The 21912-nt window shown below is 40.0% G+C and overlaps 1 protein-coding gene across 3 annotated transcripts in view; it reads left to right on the forward strand.

Moving 5' to 3' along the window:
* The window catches only part of LOC142095220 (ABC-type organic anion transporter ABCA8-like), a 100229-nt gene that overhangs the window by 29599 nt on the left and 48718 nt on the right, over positions 1–21912 (forward strand). For 2 of the 3 annotated variants that reach the window (XM_075178107.1, XM_075178109.1), the window contains exons 7-19: positions 427–565; positions 2211–2396; positions 3631–3787; positions 7711–7876; positions 11867–11925; positions 12180–12290; positions 16223–16398; positions 16518–16637; positions 17382–17520; positions 18084–18174; positions 19254–19393; positions 20767–20886; positions 21551–21752. In XM_075178107.1, coding sequence (XP_075034208.1) covers positions 427–565; positions 2211–2396; positions 3631–3787; positions 7711–7876; positions 11867–11925; positions 12180–12290; positions 16223–16398; positions 16518–16637; positions 17382–17520; positions 18084–18174; positions 19254–19393; positions 20767–20886; positions 21551–21752 — 1806 coding nt within the window. The remainder of the gene's footprint in view (positions 1–426; positions 566–2210; positions 2397–3630; positions 3788–7710; positions 7877–11866; positions 11926–12179; positions 12291–16222; positions 16399–16517; positions 16638–17381; positions 17521–18083; positions 18175–19253; positions 19394–20766; positions 20887–21550; positions 21753–21912) is intronic. The other variant, XM_075178108.1, reaches the window with a different exon arrangement.

Consider the following 21912-nt stretch of genomic DNA (forward strand, 5'->3'; position numbering starts at 1 on the left):
AAATAGAGTAAAATTGACGTTGTGGTTGCTGTGGTTTTGCAGCTATTGTGGAACTATAAATTCATCATTATAAGCTGTGGCTGACATGCCATGCTGGGAATTGTAGACTTACCACAACTAGAGAGACATACAGTAGGTTACATACCTTCCATGTACTATATTTGCCTTTTTAACAGGCTTGACGTCCATGGTGGAACCTAGAAGTGTCTTACTATCAGATTAGATAATTGTTATGAACTTAGGTGTACACAAGAAAGAAATCTTCCCAAAATTGATAATGTGTAATCATTATTGCAAATTAGTAATTGTCATTTCATAGGGTTTTTAACGTATGTCTGTAGGTCTAATTTGCACATAATTGAATTAAAAGTAAGTTCAGAATTTATTTACGGAATAATTATTTTCTCTTTTGTTCTTGTATTGCAGGTTGTCCTGGGGATTACTCTACACTGTTTATGTTTTAATTATAGCAAATCTGATGACTCTTGTTACAAAATATTTTCTTTTCTTCGAGAGTTCCTATGGTGTCATTCTACTCCTGTTCTTCCTTTATGGGATATCATCGGTAGGTACTGCTCCTAACAGTCTGGCTACACAGTGATCTGATTATCTCAGTGGATACGTTACCTTTTTTCCAGGTGAAATGTCCCTTTTACTCTGATGTCAGTTATTAGATATTGATTATATATTTATTCTGATATATTTTCTGTGTGACTTATTTTGTTTTAGAAATAACCTATGGAAGGTATATACTTTGCATGGCGAAGCCAATGGTAAAATTTAGGCTGATTGTTTCCGAGCTTGAGAAATATGGTCCAATGACAACAATTACATAGACATTCGTAACTTGGTATACTCAGCCTTGTTTGTCTCTTCCTATCTACACAGCTTCTCTCCACTCCCCCATCCAGCCCTAATTTTAATTTTTCAACTGCTACACTGCTAACATTAACCCCTCACCTACTAGGAGTAAATGTGCCATTAATCTAGTTTTTTATTGGCCTGCAGCATATCTCATTATTAAATCATATTTGCCTACTCTCCCAGAATGTCCGGGAGACTCCCGAATTCCGGGTATGTCTCCCGGGAGAGCAGGTAAGTCTCCCGCATCCTGTCCCCGATGGGCCTCAATGACACGATACATGGCGAATCGCGTAATTTTACCCACCTCCCCAAGACAAAATGCCTATGTTTGTTGCAGGGCGGGGGGCAAAATGGCGCGATTCACCATTTCTGCTCTTTAGGAATCTTTTAAAGTAGGCAAGTATGCACGAATTAGACCTTGTGGAGGTCATTTGTAAAGCTTTGCGGTGTGAATGCAGCTTTGGACCCGCAGAGGGCCTTTGTGCTGGTCAACATAGATGTCCACTGGGGTGCTTGTTTGTGGAGAAAGTTTGGACAGGCAGAAGGGAGATGTTGGATGGAGGGAATGCGTACCTAGCAAAGTACTGAGTAGGCGCCGTGGTGAGCCTGACTTTGCGGAGCAGTGTAGAAATAAGATTTAATTTTGTGGAGAGAGATTGTTCACTGCTGGTCATGGACATTCTCCCACGACAAAAAGGACTTGAAGTCTTGTCCGGTATTTCTAATGAAGCAAAACTGTTTCCATTCACGGTGCACTGTGTAACGCTAAATATTTAATAAAGTGGTCTCATGTCCCCCACCCCCAAATCCACAATCAGCTCCAAGTCTAGACAGCCTCACTATAGGGAAACCAGCCCCAGGTTGGTCAAAACTGACCTGAAACCTCAATTTGGGGGAGCAAAATGAAAGTCCAGCATGAGCCCCCTCCTTGTGGGTAACTGCCTCGTGATGATAAGCACTGGGGCTCTTACAGACCCAAAGGGGCTCTGGGGCCAAGTTTACAAACAAGATTAGGACCCTTGTGGTCCCTGGATAATGGGAAGGAGCTCTTAAGACCCCTCACCATTGTCACCACTTTATTAACTAATAAAAATCCCCTTTACACCCAGCCAATTGCAATCATTTTCCCTTACTGGTTGCTTGCTAATGGCTGCCGCTGAAGGGGAGTTCTGGGAAATCTTAGCCTTGTCCATTTTGAACTCCAAGATACGCTTAAAATACATGCGGTTTAAAGTCTATGCTTATACTGGTATCTATTTTTAGATTCAGGTTTCACCACATACACATGTCTATATAGTGGCTATAATATTATATATTAGTCACAATAACGCTTTATTTTCTTCCAGATGTGTTTCACATTCATGTTGAGCGCCCTCTTCAGGAATCCCAGAGTCACTGCCATCGCAGGATTTTTCCTCACACTCTTCATATCTCCATTAAGCCTCCTATTGCTTATGAAAAACATCCCCAAGGTTGTGGAAGTCTTACTATGCGTGCTCCCCCCATTCGCCTTCTCGGTGGGGCTGACAGAGGTAATGAATGGCCGTTTCACACAGTTGTATATAATTCTGCATGGTGAGGGTTGATGGTGTGAAATATTCCTGATGCCACGGGTATAAGGTGTTGGAGAATCAATGAAGGCGTGATGACAGAAACAGAGGTGGCACAATCATCTCCAAATGTGAAGTTTTATTGTGATACTCAGGGGTAAAGTCATCAAGCTGCGGGTTTGGAAAAGTGGAGATGTTGCCTATAGCAACCAATCAGATTCTAGCTGTCATTTTGTGGAATATACTGAATAAATGATAACTAGGGGCCTGATTCATTAAGGATCTTAACATAAGAAACTTCTTATTTCAGTCTCCTGGACACAACCATGTTACAATGCAAGGGGTGCAAATTAGTTTTCTGTTTTGCACATAAGTTAAATACTGACTGTTTTTTCATGTAGCGCACAAATATCAACTTTCAATTTCAGTGTACAAATAAGCTATTAAGTATTTGTGTGCTACATGAAAAAACAGTCAGTATTTAACTTATGTGCAAAACAGAATATTAATTTGCACCCCTTGCAGTGTAACATGGTTTTGTCCAGGAGACTGAAATAAGAAGTTTCTTAAGTTAAGAATCAGGTCCCAGAATCTGATTGGTAGCTTTTGGCAACATCTCCGCTTTTTCAAATGTACAGCTTGATAAATTTACCCCCCAAAGTTTGTTAAAGTATAATTCTGATAAATCTGTGAGTTACTTTGGTGCGGCTGTATATTTCTGGGTGTTGCTGAGAATGTTTTGTTAGAGACATAGAGGAATATGGTGGGAATAAAAATATTACAGTGATTGCAATTTAAAAGTTACATTAAGATTAAATAGATAAAATATAAACATAATTGTTAATGTTCCTTGGAATGTTGTACCACATAAGGAGCTTTGTTGCTGATATGTGTCCTATATCTCAGTATCTGGAGTAGTATCATTTGTAAATCCTGCTGCCCTGTGACGACCTTTAATTAGTTAGCAGTTTATCTAGGGCCATCTAGTCTTACTTTAGAGATCCTTTATATTCAGCTACAATTAGGATCGGGTTCGGTAATGTGAAACATTGGTACAATAATAAAATCAGTTTATTTTTATTTTTATTCACATTGTACTAAAATTGTATCAGAATCACATTATATTAGTAAACCCATGATTCAATGTGAAAATGTTTTGCACTGCACACCCTCCTTGTGATGCCCCTGGTTAAATATGGCTCCTCTTTAATTTCAGAGCGTCCACCTAGAAGCTGACCTACAAGGTGTATTTTTCTCAGACATAACAGGCGATTCTTCCCATGTGCTTTCCAGCTGTATCAGTCTGATTCTAGACTCCGTGTTTTACATGCTGCTCACGTTGTACTTTGACAAAGTTCTGCCAGGTAAGGGAGGTGAAGATGTACGTGTGTAAATATTGTAATTTAAATGGAAGATGAAACATATAATGTATATTATTTGAACTATTCATTATTTGTCCATATTGTGATTAAATAAAGGAAATTGTTGGTCCCTATATACCTCACTCTGACCACAACTTACCACTGACCTAAATCAAAGATCAGTCAGAATAATTGATTATGGAAACGAATAAAATGAATTCTCATGAGACAAGAATGATTATATTGGAAATACAGTGTTTAGATGGAATTTTCAGAAACCTGAAAAGATGATTGATATTTCCTATAATTATATCTCTGTCGGGAGACGCCACGCTACTTGTGACAGCTCGCAGTGACTCTTGTGTTCCGATGTTGCTAGGCAGCCATTACGCTTTCTCTGGCTGCTGCTCTTTCTGTGCCCCAGCTGGTTGCCTAGCAGTTGAGACGCTTCTTCCTGGGCGGACAGCTGTCTTTCTGCAACTAATCGCTTTTGCCCTGCTTTACGTTTGCCTGCTGTGCTGCTGTTATCTCATTCTGCTGATTACCTGTTGCCTGACCTCTGCTTGTTCCTGGATTTTCCTAGTCTGCTGCTCGTCTTCACCCCTTGGCTTTGTTATCGGATCTTCTTTGCTCGGTGCCCGCCCTGACCTTCTGGCTTGACCTTGATATTCTTGTTCACTGCCTGCCCTTGACCATTTGCATCGGTACTGGCTTTCCTGTGTATACCGCCTTGTTTACTACTGCACCAGGCAGAAGCTTCAACAGCATTCATAAATTTTCAGAAATTATAATCCTTGATAAGTTTTTTCTTACTTAAAACACTCTGTATATACAAATTGTCACCACAACCACACTGTATGCAACTTGACTTATTTACACTAATTACATGTATACAAATATATTACACGGAAGTGAAACAAGAAAAATACAATAGACAAAGCAAAGAGCTCAACTGCCAACTGTCAACTGACTGATGGGTGACCGATCACTTATATACAGAGGGGGGGATATTCTAGAATGATCGCGGAGTGAACACCTAGAAGATTCATGTGTCTCACCTTATACAATGTTCTGGTAGATTCCCATATGCACGCATTATGGCTAAGTTTCCTATTAATTGAGGGTATCCATTATCTCGAGAACTAGAGCCAATTTGAAAAAAACTTCTTTCATTTTTGAATTCAGCAACCACAAAATATCCAAAATTCTTTCAAATATTCTTAGCAACTAAAAAAAAAATTGGCTTGTTTTCTTTAATCACGCTTCCTTATAATTTGATTTTATTAAGCTGGTTTTTAAGAAATATTTAAGATCCCACATTTTAATTGGATATCAATAAAGATTATTTATTTTATCTAAAAAGAAATCTGCTTTGTCTATGAAGTACACAACAGTATTAAAACTCTTGTCTTACGTGTTGGTTCTAAATCAAAATGTCAAAGAAAACTGGTGTAAATCTAGAATCTGATTAACAGCTTCTAGTCAAGTGATTGAGAAATGGTAAATTTTACAAACAATGTTATTGCCAGATACCTGTGTCAAATCTAAATCAGATTGTTCCCCTGTAAGTGTCAGTTTATCAGTTATGAGCTCATCAGCTGGAGAGAATTAAATACACTGCATGGTTTGAGTGTACAATAAACTCTGCTTTATTAGTTACAAGTCCCTATCAATATAGCAAAAATCACGTATTACAGAAAACTACGCCCCAAAAGGTTTTAACCACTCATGCTCCCTTTACACAGATGTTACTATATTCTCTCATTATCACACAGGAAAACTCCCCAGGGGGGGTTGGCTTATCTCCTGTCTACTATGTCCAAGGTTATAAGCATAGTCTTGCAAATAATTATTTACTCCTACAAAACAGGTGCATCTAATCTGTCTTTAAGCTATAACAGAACAAAATGGCTATAAGGCAACAAGATGGCGCCAGCTTAGCAAAATCACATTTCTCACCTGATATTGGAAGATTGGATAAATTGTAGGGTTTAGTGTGGAGAAATCACTACATATATTATACAGTATTATGCGTTTCATTTACTATACTCCTGTCCTGGATTTATGTCACCCAGAAACAAGCAGGATATAACGGGGTACATCAATTATTACAAACTTTGAAAACTGCAGATATTTTAATTATTTTACAATGCTTACAGAATTACTGACTTATTAACTCTATAAAATATCAGAAATGCTCAAAAGTAAATTAGAAATGTTCAGACAAATTTAAGACTGACAGAATCCCATTACCTTGGCATGAAGGTTGTGAAAAAGTAAATATTCATTTTATATTATTTCCTACTGCATTACAGACAGCTGCCCATGCTTCGTCCTTGAAATAAATAGTTTTGATCTTTTACGAAAATAGACATTTTTATAGTCATTTTATATTCTCTTCAGTCAGGCTCATTTCCTATTTCTATATAAAACCCGTCAAAGTTCTGGTTATTTTATAAAATACATAGATACATACAAAAATACTTATATACATAGACCACGCCCATGTTTTACTCATTAGTAGAAGTAAAGGTGGAAGTGGAGGGAAAAATGTTGATATAATTTTATAGAACTACAATCCTCCTCTATTATTGAATATCCCCCGTTATATCTGGTAAAATAGTACATTGGAAGCTCTATCTGAACTAGGTGGCTCACAGATAAAGGGTACAACAAGATACCCTGGGAGAAGGATCTATGTGGAGGACACCTGGGAGATAGGTATAGCATGCAATGAAAGGCTTGTAGATTAAATTCACCTTCTTGTACAAACTTGGTTCAACTTCAACAAAAACTGGACTTAAAATACAGTTTCTGGCTTAAGAAAACCTCCTTTCCATTATGTAGGTGTGGTCCATTATTTTACAAACACAGTTTGCACCAGAAGCAGTCAGCAGCATTTTCTGCTCACCGCAGGCGCTTGAGAAGTGTAGATGCAGAGTGTGATTCAAACAGTTGTCAGCAGAGGGTAAAGCAGCAGCTGATTGGACGAGTTCTGAGGTACATTCAGTGAGCGCTCCCCATTGATTATTGTTTGAATCCGATGGCTCTTCTCATCCAGTGAGAAAATGTAAGTTCCTTCAATGATTCTAGTGACAATTTTAAGATAGAAGAGAGGGGGCCTGATACAGAATGGAACGAAGGCGATTGAAAAAGATGCACGAGTGTATGAGTATGAGTATGTACTCCATATTCAGAGTAGAAGACATCTCCAGGTCTGATGAGTACCAGATGTGTCCGCTTGACAACAGACAATTACGTCCAACTTGGGAACATGTACAAAACCTTTTATTTTATACGTTATGAACGTAATTGCTATGAAGCATCATTTAAACTTTTAATTAACTAGCTTACACAGCAGGGCAACTTCCCGACATGTGTACAAATTTATTTATTTTTTTGTAGCCTTTGCTACAACACGCTCGGCAAATCCGTTCACTTTATGAGCATGGGCAGGGCAAAGAAAATCAAAAAGATATGCTACACAAACAGGTGCTCCACTCATCCTGAACCAGGCCCAGGGTCCCCAGACTGTTATCTGGGAGATAGACATCCTTAGGGGGGAAATCTATTTTGATTTCAATTCCTTTTTTATAGATGGACTTACACACTGCAGATATGTCATTAACAGGGCATATGTTCATAAAATGATGCTTTGTTGAACTTGTGGAAGTCAGTGATCTTGGGAAACAAATTAAGTAGGAAACCATGGACTGAGAGTTATATAATGAGAGGAGCAGGGTCACTAACAGCACAGAGTCGTGATGTGAGGCTCCTGTTGCAGTCATCCCGGAAGATTGTCATCTCTATATCAGACAACATCCATACATGTAATTAGTTTATTTTATCTTATCAAAAGTTCCTCTTTCTTCCTTCCTCCCTGATTCATTCATCCACCTCATATAATAATTTAATCAGGTTTCTTTCATCACCAGATAAGAATGGGATGAAGTATGAGCCTTTCTTCTTCATGAGATCGTCATATTGGTCAAGAGAAAAGATGATCCCACCAAGGTCACAGACTGAGAGAAGGGAAGAATCTGACTATGACGATTGCAATGAAAAAGTTCCCAGCTCATTACATGGAAGAGAAGCAATCAGGTATTGGAACGAAAGTTTTTATTATTTCAGAAAATAATGCATCTTTATTATACAATCCAGGTTAATTGGGGAATATTACTAGCTCTGGTCCTTTGCTATGTGGACGGTGAACAGCTACAGGATTGTGTAGATCTGTTGATTTAACTGGTGAATCAGGAGAATTAGAACTTTCATGAACGAGAAGTATACATGTTACAACACTGTTAATCTATAGATGGGGTAATAAATACATTAACAAAGGTTCTGATTTAGTGATTATCGGACAAGGGCTTGCAGGAAAATTGTAGTCTGGGGTTCAAGAACACAGTCCATGATCACCGGGCCATCTCTATGATGACAGTTCCATTTTAAGTGAATTATGTGCTAGCTGAATGCTAACTTATCCTATGGCAATCCAGCTAATTTGGAGCAACAAGTTTCATGTCGCCAGGTCATGTTGTGCTTTGTGGTTTCACAACACTAAAGAGACAGAAGTACTGATAAAAGTGTCACTAACTGAAGGCTCACCAACCTTGCAGCGTGTACTCTGGTCTGTCTGCTTCTTCTCTGTAGCTTCTCTGGAGTAGTACAGAGGAGCGGAATCCATCCACGTGGGAAGCTGGCATTGATATACAAAGTAAATATGCTATGTATTTGCAATTTTCATATTTTAAGGGCTCTCGTTATATTAGAAAGACCCCTGTGAAAAGACCTTCATTTAAAACAGTATTTATTAATTATTTGTGTTTTTATCACAATGTAATTTTGGTAACGCTAGTCTAAACTAGCTTTATCATAAGAGCCAGGGAATTTGATTAATTTTATTTCTCTTAAAAAGAAATAGAGATCCAGTTCAAAGATATTGGGACCTATTTATCATAAGGAACACTTTTATGGCGCTATGTAGGATTATTATAACGGCGATTAAGATCCCCTTATCGCCACAATTTAGCAAAAATATATCACATATATCACAGCCATACTTAGCTGCCACAGCGATGTTGGCTGGGAGAGTTAGGGTTAAGTTACGGCTTCACCAGCCCAGTCTTTGCAGATGTTCGCATGCTTGTGCCAGCTTGCCAGATTTAGGATTTTAGTTCCACTAAAGTGGAAATTATTGTTTTTTAAATGTCTAAAAATAGATATGCTTGGTATAGACTGTCATTTGTTGTTACACACTTTGTCCCTGATGAAGCCCTAACATTAGGGTGAAACGAGTAGAACATTAAGACAGCCACTATTTGGACTCTACCACCACTGTGCCTACAAATTGCCACTACATCGTTGTGGTATGTGGAGCCAGGGGGGTAGCTGAACATCTGGATCTCTAACCCTACTCCAGCATCTCCAAGGAGATTCATCCCACATGCACTTGTAGAACCAGGAATATGCTGTGAATAGAAGACCAGATTAACCAGGGAAGACCTTGATGTGCAGTGTTAGGAGGTGCATTTCAGTGACTTTGAATACATGTGCTGTAGTGCACACTGGTCCACTGTGGAATAGGACATTGTGTTTGTGCTGTTAAGTTCATTCTATCAGTGTCACACACTGACCCTGTGGACGAGTACCGGCGTTGTTACCTCTGTCTCATAAACGGTGTCCACGCTGTATTGGATCCAGGGTTTTAGTCTGAGTCTCCATCTGGTTCTATTCTACACATGTGTCAATCATTATTCTCTCATTACCTTCCACGCGCTCCTATTGGCCTTGATGCTTTTGGAGCACTATTTAAACCTCCCAGTTCCTGCTCTTTGGATCCTGTTCTTCAAGTTACTTACTCTTGTCAGGATTGGGTTCTCCTCATGTGGCTTACCCGTGGTTGCTGTGCATCATTGCTTCAAGATCTGCTGTGTTTAATCTTTGGTGCCTTCATTGGAACTCTCGCCTTATCAGGTCTCCACTACTGCATTCAGTGTCTCATCTACAGCTTCATTCATTGGACTTCTCCGTTTTACTATTGTAACTCCTAACTTCACTAGGAACCTCCTTCACCTGCTGCATTGAACTACCAGCTAAACAGATCAGCTAAGTCTTCATTATTGCGGTTTCTACTGAACTGTGTTGTATCAGTATATCAACTACTGTTACCTGAGTTACTCTTTAAGCGGATTAGCTAAGTCTTCATTATTGCTGTTTCTACTGAACTGTGTTGTATCAGTATATCAACTACTGTTACCTGAGTTACTCTTTAAGCGGATTAGCTAAGTCTTCATTATTGCTGTTTCACTGAACTGTGGCTGTATCAGTACTCAATTGCTGTCACCTGTGTTACCACTTAAATGGATCAACAAAGCCTTTCATTATTGCTGTTTCTACTGAACTATTGCTGAAATCCAACTGTGGTTGTTTGAGTTATCATTTAAACGGATCAGCTAACTCTGTTATTATTTCCGTTTCTACTGAACCGTTGCCATACCAGCTATTCTTCTACCGTAGTCCTGAGTTACCACTTAAAGGGATCAACTAGTTCTTCAACATATTTGTGTCTATTGAACTGCTGCTGTACCAGTAACTCATCTGCAGTTGCTCTGGGTTACCACCTAAACAGATCAGCTTGTTCTTCATCACATTTGTTTCTAGTGAACTGTCGCTGTATCAGTAATTCATCTGCGGATGCTCTGAGTTACCATCTAAACGGATCAGCTTGTTCTTTATCATATTTGACTCTATTGAACTGCCGCTCTATCAGTAATTCATCTGCTGTTGCTCTGAGTTACCATCTAAACAGATCAGCTTGTTCTTCATCACATTTGCTTCTATTCAACTGTCGCTGTATCAGTAATTCATCTTCTGTTGCTCTGAGTTACCATCTAAACGGATCAACTTGTTCTTCATCACATTTGTTTCTATTGAACTGTCGCTGTATCAGTGGTTCTGCTGTTGTTACTCTGAGTTACCATTTGAACGGATCTACTGCTTCTTCATCGATAACGTTTCCATTGGATTGCTCTTCTCAACGTATCAACTAACTTCCTCATTGTTATTGTCTTCAGTGAACGTCACCTGTTATTGTCATAATCCTTCCATATCTGGCTCCACCTATATCCCTGCATCACTCGTTCTGGGAACCGCGACCTGCAGTAATAGGTGTGTCTAAGCCCATGCCCTCTCCTAGGCTCATGGTGAAAAACACCTACTGTTAGACTCCGCGCCCCAGTTTGAGCATCTGTCATCTGCAGGAATACAGGACTCATTAAATTCTCCAGATTTCGTGACAATCAGTACCAATAAATATTGTCCAATATGATTATTGTGATTGCAACGCACAAAGAGATTTATTAGCAAAATATAGCAGGATTACAGCAAGCCATGATGATGCATCAAAAAAGTATAACATAATACAGTAAAGTATAAACACCGAATACATTACATTTTCGCTAGCGCGTCCTGGGCCCTGGTCCATGTAGTTTGTAGTCAGGAAGTCAGGAAATTAGAGATTTTAACAATGGCCCAGGAGCTTATTTATATGCAGTTTGAATTAACATAATAGTGATGTGGTTCAAAATTAAATTTACAGCTAAGAGTTAAAAACAAAAATAACAGTGTTGAAAGGTGTTTGAGAATGAAACAAAGCGATACGTTGTTTCTTAATTACAATGCTATGGAAACTGTTATGTTTTGAGATCAATGCATTAAACATTCTGATATACGAATTCTCTAGTACAAATTTTGTCCCAGGTTTCTTCTTTGAGAGAGGTCCTATATTTCGTCCATGTAACTTTTTAAGTCAAGGGATAAATGCCAATGAGTTTTTATCAATCAGCTCATTCTCCAAGTCAGCCCAGCATTTTAAGTTTAGTTTAGGAGGCTAGCAGCTGGCTTATACTTGTAGTGTTGTAATATATGACAAATAGAGCCCCGCCCCCCGCACGCCCACCTCCCCCAGGAGGCTCCCGGATGCCAACTACAAAAAGTTGGAAAGTATGATACTAGTCAGATAGTGATGTTTTACTGAACTAAGAATATTCCCATTATTTGTTATTACCTAACCCTTCTATTATCTTCCAGGATCAGTAAAGTTAAGAAAACATACAGTGGCCAAGACAAGAAGGTTGAGGCTTTAAGAGGTGAGTTATATAGAGAGGATTAAAGACAAAATCATCAATCATTCACCCAAGATTTAACATTTGCCTTTTATTTAAGACTGTTAGAGCCATTTCCTTAACTCCTCTCTTCATATAGTCCACATTCCATATAATTAATGAATTCAGTACATGTGTTGTGGTGTCTGCTCCAATTTGTACAAGCTGTCTGAGTGTAATTAGACCATGTGGTATTATGTACTGTGTTATAGAGCATACATTGTGTATGTTTACCTTAGAGCTTGATTTTGACATCTACGAGGACCAGATTACAGCGTTACTGGGCCACAGCGGAGCAGGAAAAACAACATTACTGAACATATTAAGTGGAATGTGCATGTCAACATCTGGTAAGACATTTTCTGCTCACATATCCCCACAAGGCCTGAAACTGCCTAATGAGCTACATATTTACGGTCAGTTTAATGATGTCATTTTCAGTGTCGCTGCCCAATAGATAGAATAGTCTGATAACATTGTGTGTGTTAATTCAATATTAAATGTTTTTTGCAACGGTTCAGAAAGATTTCACATTGATGGGAACTTGATAGTCAATTAACAATGGTCAGTGAGGATACATTGGCTGGGGGCTCATATAGTTAAGGTTATCCCCACTGCTCATCAATAAATGAAAGGGAACTCCACACAAATAAAAAACTCCACCACTGATAACAAAACGTTTTGCAGATTATTGGCATTAAATATTCTGCTGTCTTCTGGTGGATAATATGCATATATTAGAGATATCTCTAACCTATCTACTTGTGTGCTGTAGATTTGGCATATATGTTCTTTGCCATGGAGCACTGTGGACGATCCCTTGTTGTCGTATAAATGGACGTTATGGGCAGTGTTACATGCAATGCACGGCGTCTTTGTTGATGTTGTGGTGCTGAGGGACAAGAATATAAAAGCTAGGAAGAAGATGGATAATTGCGATCTGCTGAAGGAAGATGTGTAAAGTGATAGGAGTTAATGTGGTGAAAATGGCAGCTACTAGGTGGAAGACACCGACTAGCGCATGCACATAGTACCCAAAGAGATATCTAAGCACGTACCTACATCTGCTGTAGATTTTGACCAACATGTTTGAAGTCAGCTTGAGCTTTCATACATCTCCCTTCATAATTCATTACAATAGAACTTGGAGAGCAAAAACAAATATTTTTTTTTACTTTACAGTCATGGCCAAAAGTTTTGAGAATGACACAAGTATTGGTTTTCACAAAGTTTGCTGCTTCAGTGTTTTTAGACCTTTTTGTCAGATGTTGCTATGGTATACTGACATAAAGTTACAAACATTTCATAAGTGTCAAAGGCTTTTATTGACAATTACATTAAGTTTATGCAAAGAGTCAGTATTTGCAGTGTTGATCCTTCTTTTTAAAGACCTCTGCAATTCGCCCTGGCATGCTGTCAATCAACTTCTGGGCCACATACTGACTGATGGCCGCCCATTCTTGGCTAGTCAATGCTTGGAGTTTGTCAGAATTTGTGGGGTTTTGTTTGTCCACCCGCCCCTTGAGGATTGACCACAAGTTCTCAATGGGATTAAGGTCTGGGGAGCAGGGCCCTCTTAAGAACATCTTGGGCCCCCGGGCACAGCAGTGCACCGGGGCCCCTATATATACCCAAAAAAATAAATGATTATATATATGGGCCCTGCAGCCCAGGGGGGCCCGTCGGAGGCAGCAAAAAAAAACCTGGAAAAAAAAAATACAATACTTACCTTGCGGTCAGCTGGCGATCCGGCTCCCTCCCTGGTCTCCTCCTCCGTCGCGCTCTGCAATGGATGTCGGGCGGGCGTGATGACGTCACACCCGACATGCACCGCAAGCTCCGTACGGAGGAGGAGACCAGGGAGGGAGCCGGATCGCCAGCTGACCGCAAGGTAAGTATTGTCTTTTTTTTTTTCCAGGTTTTTTTTTTGCTGCCTCCGACGGGCCCCCCTGGGCTGCAGGGCCCATATATATAATCATTATTTTTTTTTTTGTATATATAGGGGCCCCCGGGCACAGCACCTGCCATTGTGCCCAATGGTAAAGACGGCCCTGCTGGGGAGTTTCCTGGACATGGACCCAAAATTTCGATCCCTGAGCAAATTAGTTATCATTTCTGCCTTATGACAAGGTGCTCCATCATGCTGGAAAAGGCATTGATCGTCACCAAACTGTTCTTGGATGGTTGGAGAAGTTGCTCTTGGAGGATGTTTTGATACCATTCTTTATTCTTGTTCTTGGGCAAAATTGTGAGTGAACCCATTCCCTTGGCTGAGAAGCAACCCCACACATGAATAGTCTCAGGATGCTTTACTGCTGGCATGACACAGGACTGATGATAACACTCATGTTTCCTTCTCCGGACAAGCGTTTTTCCAGATACCCCAAACAATCTGAAAAGGGATTCATCAGTCCAATCCCTGTACCTTTTGCAGAATATCAGTCTGTCCCTGATGTTTCTCCTGGAGAGAAGTGGCTTCTTTGCTGGCCTTCTTAACACCAGGCCATCCTCCAAAAGTCTTCGCCTCACTGTGCTTGCAGATGCACTCACACCTGTCTGCTGCCATTCCTGTGCATGCTCTGCACTGGTTTTGCCCCGATCACACAGCTGAATCAACTTTAGGAGACGGTCCTGGCACTTGCTGGACATTCTTGGGCGCCCTGAAGCCATCTTCACAACCATTGAACCTCTCTCCTTAAAGTTCTTGATGATCCAATAAATGGTTGATTTAGGTGCAATCTTACCATCAGCAATATCCTTGTCTGTGAAGTCCTTTTTGTGCAAAACAATGATGACTGCACCTGTTTCCTTGCAGATAACCATGGTTAACAGAGGAACAATGATTTCAAGCACCACCCTCCTTTTAAAGCTTCTAGTCTGGTATTCTGACTCAACCAGCATGACAGAGTGATCTCCAGCCTTGTCCTTGTCAACACTCTCACCTGTGTTAACAAGAGAATCACTGACCTGATGTCAGCTGGTCCTTTTGTGGCAAAGCTGAAATGCAGTGGAAATGTTGTTTTTAGGATAAAGTTCATTGTCATGGCAAAGAGGGACTTTGAAATTAATTGCAATTCATCTGATCACTCTTCATGACTTTCTGGAGTATATGCAAATTGCCATCATAAAAACTGAGGCAGCAGACTTTGTGAAAAATAATATTTGTGTCATTCTCAAAACCTTTGGGCATGACTGTAGCAAATGTAACAGTTTTCTGCAAAGACAGTTATTTTTTAGAGTGGTAACACATGGGAGCCTGTTTACTTCACGTTTAAAGCACCACATGTAATCACTCCATATTGAAGATATTATTTTCTAGGAAAGAAGTGGAGATGAAGTCACGAGTGCATTCATCTCTCAGATGCTTCTTAAAACACTGACAACCGCAAGTGTCCAAAGTGTTTAATAAAACAATCTCCAATTCAAATTATGACGTTATATTGGGCAGACCCTGCTGTGTTCTACACACTCATTGTCAGCTGTGAGATTCAAAAGTTGCACTTTCCCAGCTGTGATAAAAACTCTTGAACTTCCGTGAGACACTTTGCTCTGGAGATTTCTGTAAAATCTACGCTCGTTTTTCCTCGCTCCCCATAGAGGTGCGAGGAAAAAGGAGCAGTGATTTCAACTGTAATTGCCAACAATGTGCGCTGCGCGATGTCCGCACACCACAATAAGAATGCGAATGAAGCTTATTAAGTTTATATGTTGACTTGTAGCTGCGAGCCAGATGAAAATGAATAACAATGAGGGCAGCACAGTGGCCTAGTGGTTAGCACTCCTGCCTCACAGCACTGGGGTCATGAGTTCGAATCCCGACCATGGCCTTATCTGTGTGGAGTTTGTATGTTCTCCCTGTGTTTGCGTGGGTTTCCTCCAGGTGCTCCAGTTTCCTCCCACACTCCAAAAACATACTAGTAGGCTAATTGGCTGCTATCAAAAATTGACCCTAGTCTCTGTCTATCTCCCTCTTTGTCTGTCTGTGTCTGTGTGAGTGTGTGTCTATATTAGGGAATTTAGACTGTAAGCTCCAATGGGGCAGGGACTGATGTGAATGAGTTCTCTGTACAGCGCCGCAGAATTATATAAATAAATGATGATGATGATAACAGTGAGTTGCCAATGATTTTGTCAACTTGAGTAAATTAAGAAATAAATAGGAAGATTCCCCCCAAAATGCAATGGTGTAAAAATAACAAATACATAGTAATAAATATAAAAATAATAAGCAAAATCCATAGACTTTCCTATGAAATTACTATTTGATCATGATATTCCTCAGGATCAGCCTCTATCTACAACTATGACCTCTCCAATATGAGCCATCTGGAGCACATACACAAGAGAGTTGGGTTTTGTCCACAGTTTGACGTGAAGTTCGATCCTTTGACAGTGAAAGAAAATTTAAAAGTGTTTGCTAAAATCAAAGGAATCCCTCCCCGCAACGTGGATCACGAGGTATCAAATATTTAACATATCAATAACACCTTCACCAATAATAGTTAAAGTTTTGTCACTTTGAATGTACACAACATGAAGTAAGTGATATGTGCAGCATTGAACCCTCTGTTCATAAGGTCCATAAGGTCATATCTGATCTGCAGCTGACGGATGTTGAGAATCTTGAAGCTAATAAACTAAGTGGGGGACAGAGGAGAAAGTTAACGCTTGGAATTGCACTTCTGGGAGATCCACAGGTAAATGCAGTCATTTTGTATATTGATAAGAAAGACATTAGTTTGTTGGAAAGATTTACACACAAATGGCTATTACACAGCCAACAAAGAGAATGTTTCTTTAAAACATTTCACTATATAGGGTGGCACAGTGGTTAGCACTGCTGTGTCACAGTGCTGGGGCCATAGGTTTAATTTCAACCAGGGCCCTATCTGTGTGGGGTTTACATGTTATTCCTGTGTCTATATAGGTTTCTTCATGTTCATATGGGTCTCTTAATACTACTGTGTAACGGGCCAATGTAAGTCATTAAACCTTATGCATGATATGTTGGAGCTATGTAATCAGTCACCATTCCTTTTTTATAGCTAGGAATATATATATATCATTTTTTGGAATGGAAATTTTCATTTGTGAATAGCACATTCATTTTCAATGTGTCCCCTTAAAATATAAAGATAATATTAAATCATAAAGCAATAACAATTAAGAAAAAAATAATAACATAATGTAATAATATTCCTCCACCTTGATCAATACCTAGTTAGGCCACATGGCAGGTATTGCAGCCAACTCTTCACTTCTGTCTGTGCAAACTTCTGCTCGGCCATTTGGCTCCAGAAACCTGTGTGCCACATGGTGTGCTTGAGCGAATCGAGGCGCAGGACAGGTCCCAAGCTGTGTTTGCACTGCAAAGCCAACATTTTGCCCTTTGTAAATCACCTCCAGAGACTACTTTCCGGTAATGTCCGTCCTTCCTCCAGGTTCTGCTCCTCGATGAGCCGACTGCTGGTCTTGACCCGTGTTCCAGACATCAGGTATGGGCCATTCTAAAAGAGAGGAAGGCAGATCGGGTCACGCTTCTCAGCACTCAGTTTATGGATGAGGCGGACATTCTTTCAGGTGGGAACCTCAGAGTATATTAAGACCCAGTCGTTACAGTCATTAAAGGGTTTCTCCTCACAAAGTGAAAAAATAACAGCAAGGGGTATAGAGAACACAGTCATCAGGAGTGCTGAAAGGTGGTGTTTGAACTAACAGTGGGGGAAACCACAGATAAGTACTATTATTTTACTATGTTCTGCCCAGGATATAACTTTTCCTTGTTGGTCGATCTAATAAAGCTTAATCATTTCCATATTTGTGTACATCACTCATATGCATGTGTTTATGGTTATAGTCTGTACAAGGTATGGAAAGAGAGCCAACAGAATGAGTAAGCACAGTCCTCTGCCCTCCACACCTCTCGGATTATTCCCAGAGGAGATCCCAGTCTCCCACTGGCTCAGCCGAGTGTGCCCGGTGGTTTTGGTTGGCTCCACAACCCTGATATTTTTTTTATGGCAGAGATAAGAAACCTGTAAGGATAAATCTGTTGTGGGACTACAAATACCAGCCTTCCCTACACATGAATTGAAACTGAATAAGACACATGTAGTAATGTGCAAACCTTCTCTTGTCTCTAGATCGGAAGGCTGTGATCTCTAGTGGAAGGCTAAAGTGTGTGGGCACATCTCTGTTTCTGAAGAGGAAGTGGGGAATCGGGTATCACTTGAGGTAAGAACATGGAATACCAGGACATACCTACCTTTGTCCAACATTAGAAAAAAGAGTTTTTGCTGATGTCAAAGGTAAAAATGAGAGATTGAGGCGACGTATCTGTCACTTTCCTAGCGAAACAAAAAATACAAATGGAAAGGTTTATTTAATGGGAGGCTTTTGCCGTCAGGTGACTCTAATGTATTGGACTGTATACGCCTTCCTGCAAATTTTGCTAAATATATTTGGGGAAATGTATGAAAAAGATGCACAGGACACAGCTGCTGTAATCCCATAGCAATCAATCAGAAATGTGCTTACATCATACTTGACAACTTTTCCTCATTTTCTTCAGGGAGATCCCAGGTGAGGTGGGCGTGTGGGTGCAGGGCTTGACGAATAGCATCATTTTGGCCCCACCCCCTAAACGGTTGTCACAATTTTGACCAATTACAGCAGGGGTAGGGGCTAAGATGGCATGATATTTGCATCATTAAGCCCCGCCACTTATCTATTGCGGGGGCGAGAACTGTGAGATTGCCCTGCTCTCCCGGGAGGTCTCCCAGAAATGCGGGAGTCTCCCGGACATTCTGGGAGAGTAGGCAACTATGCGTTAAAGAAAAGCAGCTAATGGATCTCTAGAGACTGAAGTGTCTTTTACATTTCTGTCTCCATTACTGAAATCATGTTGTCTTACCTGTCACTCTTTGATTAAATCTTGGTCTCCATGAAAATGGCTACCTCCATAGGCATCAATACATGGACATAGGACACAATTTCTGAACTGTGTCATCATGCCACAGATGGCGATACCAAACACGTCTTGTACTGGCTCAGCATCAGGGAGAATGCCAGACTCTTCAGGGAGTGAGGGAGATCACCCCTATTTCAGGGAGTCTCCCTGACGTTCAGGGACAGTTGGCAAGTATGGCTTACATTAGTACAACTTGTGCTGGACTGATTGGTCGCAATGGGTTACAGAAAACCGCTGCTATTAGAAGTAAATTATTAATTCTGTGTTTAAATAAGACATCTGCATTATTGTTTTATGGACATAAATTCTACAACATGCTTAAATATCACATGTCTATGAGCAGGGTGCAGGTTTCTCCAGCTTGTGACCCGGAAGTCATTACACCACTAGTACAACAACATATCTCCAGCGCTAAACTCTCCACCAAGACTAAAGAAGAGTTGACATTCACCCTGCCCTTCCAGAACATGGACGTCTTTCCAGGTAATATACACATCCAATATATGATAAATATATAGAGAGTTAAAAACTGAAATAAATCACCGTGCAGGGAAAATATGTTTCATGCATGAATGGTAAACACACCCTCTTGTGTTCAATCATGTGACGTATGATCCATATAACAGGCTGGCAGCTGTTATATGAATCCACTCACTAGGAACCAGTGACATCATAGTGACATCAGAGGGCAGGCATCCATTTTGAATCTATTAGCCCAGATGTTGTAGTGATGTCACAGAGTGTGTACACGGCAGGTCTACTTTAATAGCTAATATCTCATATAGGTCATAGTAAAACGACTGTCAATGACTGTTCTTTACTGGAATCAGGTGTACTTGTCATGGTTATACGGGTGTAGGATGAAACTGATGTACAATAAAACGACTTATGTGGCATTATAATCTGGGTACAATTTATTTACAACTATATGTTTATACTCTGCCTATGCATTTATGGGGCCTAATTATTAACATTACCCTTAGCACAGCACTAAGTGTAATTATTCTATTTCAGCATATTGCCCCAATTTAACATGTTTTTATTGCAATCATCATTCTGGAGGCCCCCATAGCCCTCAGGGGACCAGGGATATGCGTGGAACGGGAAGACCGCTTTGAACTTCCAGTTCCACTGCCATTAAAACTAAATCAATGTTTTTTTGTTTTTAAAATGTGTGTATATATATATATAAAAAATATAGCGGCAGAAATAAACCAGTTATATACTGCACCCCCAAAAAATGTATGTTTAAAAGTGTGAAATGCCCGATTTTCTGGATGGTGGAACAAAACCCCCAGTCATTTCAAATGGACCTGAGCTGGAAAAAATATTTTAATCAGTACCAACACTAAACTTAATAAATAGGGGCCTGATTCATTAGTGATCTTATATTGTGCAAAAGCTAAGATGCTTATTTTTAAGAAGAAACAGGGAGATAAGAGTGAAGTTAAGATGGATTTTCATCTTAACTTAAGCAATTCTTCACTTGCGCAGTGGATTTTGCTTCTTATCTCCCTTTCCTGAGCATGCACAGAGTGGATTTGCTTAAGATAAGCAAAAAATGGCAGATAAGATCACTAATGAATCAGGCCCCAGGCCCCTATACCAAACCTTGGAGATGCCTTTGCCAACAACAGCTGACGATAATTCAGGACAGAAGGGTAACCGCCTTTATATGGAGGGAGAAGCTAAAATGCCCTGTGGCTGGCGAAAACACCCATTTTCACCCTTTGATAATTTGGCCACTTTAATTAGTATGTAATCAGCCCTCGTCCACTTCATCATTTTAAAAGATATTTCATGGTGTGCAAAACTGATCATTAAATCCTTACAGATTATCTCTTAACAACATGCAGATCTGTTTTCCCATCTGGACCGATATGTGGGACAAAACATTGTGAGTTACGGAGTGTCTATGACCACGCTGAACGACGTTTTCCTGAAGCTGGAAGGAGACGCAGAGATTGAAAGTGGAGGTAGAATCTATGTCAAGGTCTGGAAAGACTGAACTATGAGGGGTCACAAGCAGCCACATTCTTGGGGGGGATTGTTCAATCTGTAAATCAATGTGGGATATTCTCAAAAGTGGCAGAACATTAATTAATGTACTTTTAACCTCAATGAAAATGTAAAATGTCATATTTATACTTTATTTTCAAATGTTATATACAGTGGTTTTTTTAGTCCAGAGAAAAATGTTAAGAAACACAACAAATTGTGTCAGAGATAAAATTGTATTTTATTTACTGTTATATTCTGTAAAATGTAAGAACATTGTATTAATCTGTTTACAAATATTTAATTGAAATGGGATGATACCACAATCAAACCCCTTCCACTACCTTTAAGAATCGCCCTCATTGTTTTTACTGTTATGTCAGAAAAGCAAAGACTATATAGTACAGATACCTCCGAACATTTAGAATAGCGAAATAGGGACAAAATAGCTATGAAACAGTCCCAAGCTCCGCCCACCAGTGCACAAATGTGTGTAAAACTCCACCCACTTTTGGTGAAGCCCCACTCCTTTTGCAGATCGTGAATCGGGATATCCCACCAAAATCGGGACATTTGGGAGGCGTGGACAGGAAGGTGTGTGACCGTTGCACTTACACAGTTTTACAATGGTTTCTGCTGCAGATTATGCTGTATTCAACCAGGAGATGACCAGCGAGGAGGACAGGGAATTTCTGAACTCAGAGACGGAGGAGTCCATCCAGCTGATGTCAGATTCCGGTAACGCCACTGTCAGTGGGATGGCGCTGTGGAGACAGCAGGTATTGGCTGTGGCCAGGATCCGCTTCCTGAAGTTAAAGCACGATATGAAAGGATTCCGAGCTCTGTGAGTGGCTTCTGTTTCATCTACAGAAATATGTGGTCTGTTTTACTTTGTCTGATCGGGATGATCTGTGGACCTAACGGTCTGCATAAAAAAACAAAAACAAAAATCAACAACAGCAGACTTAAAGTAAAATATGGCTCAGCCTATAAATAGGTTCACC

The sequence above is a fragment of the Mixophyes fleayi genome, chromosome 6 (assembly GCF_038048845.1).
Source record: "Mixophyes fleayi isolate aMixFle1 chromosome 6, aMixFle1.hap1, whole genome shotgun sequence".
Lineage (NCBI taxonomy): Eukaryota > Metazoa > Chordata > Amphibia > Anura > Limnodynastidae > Mixophyes > Mixophyes fleayi.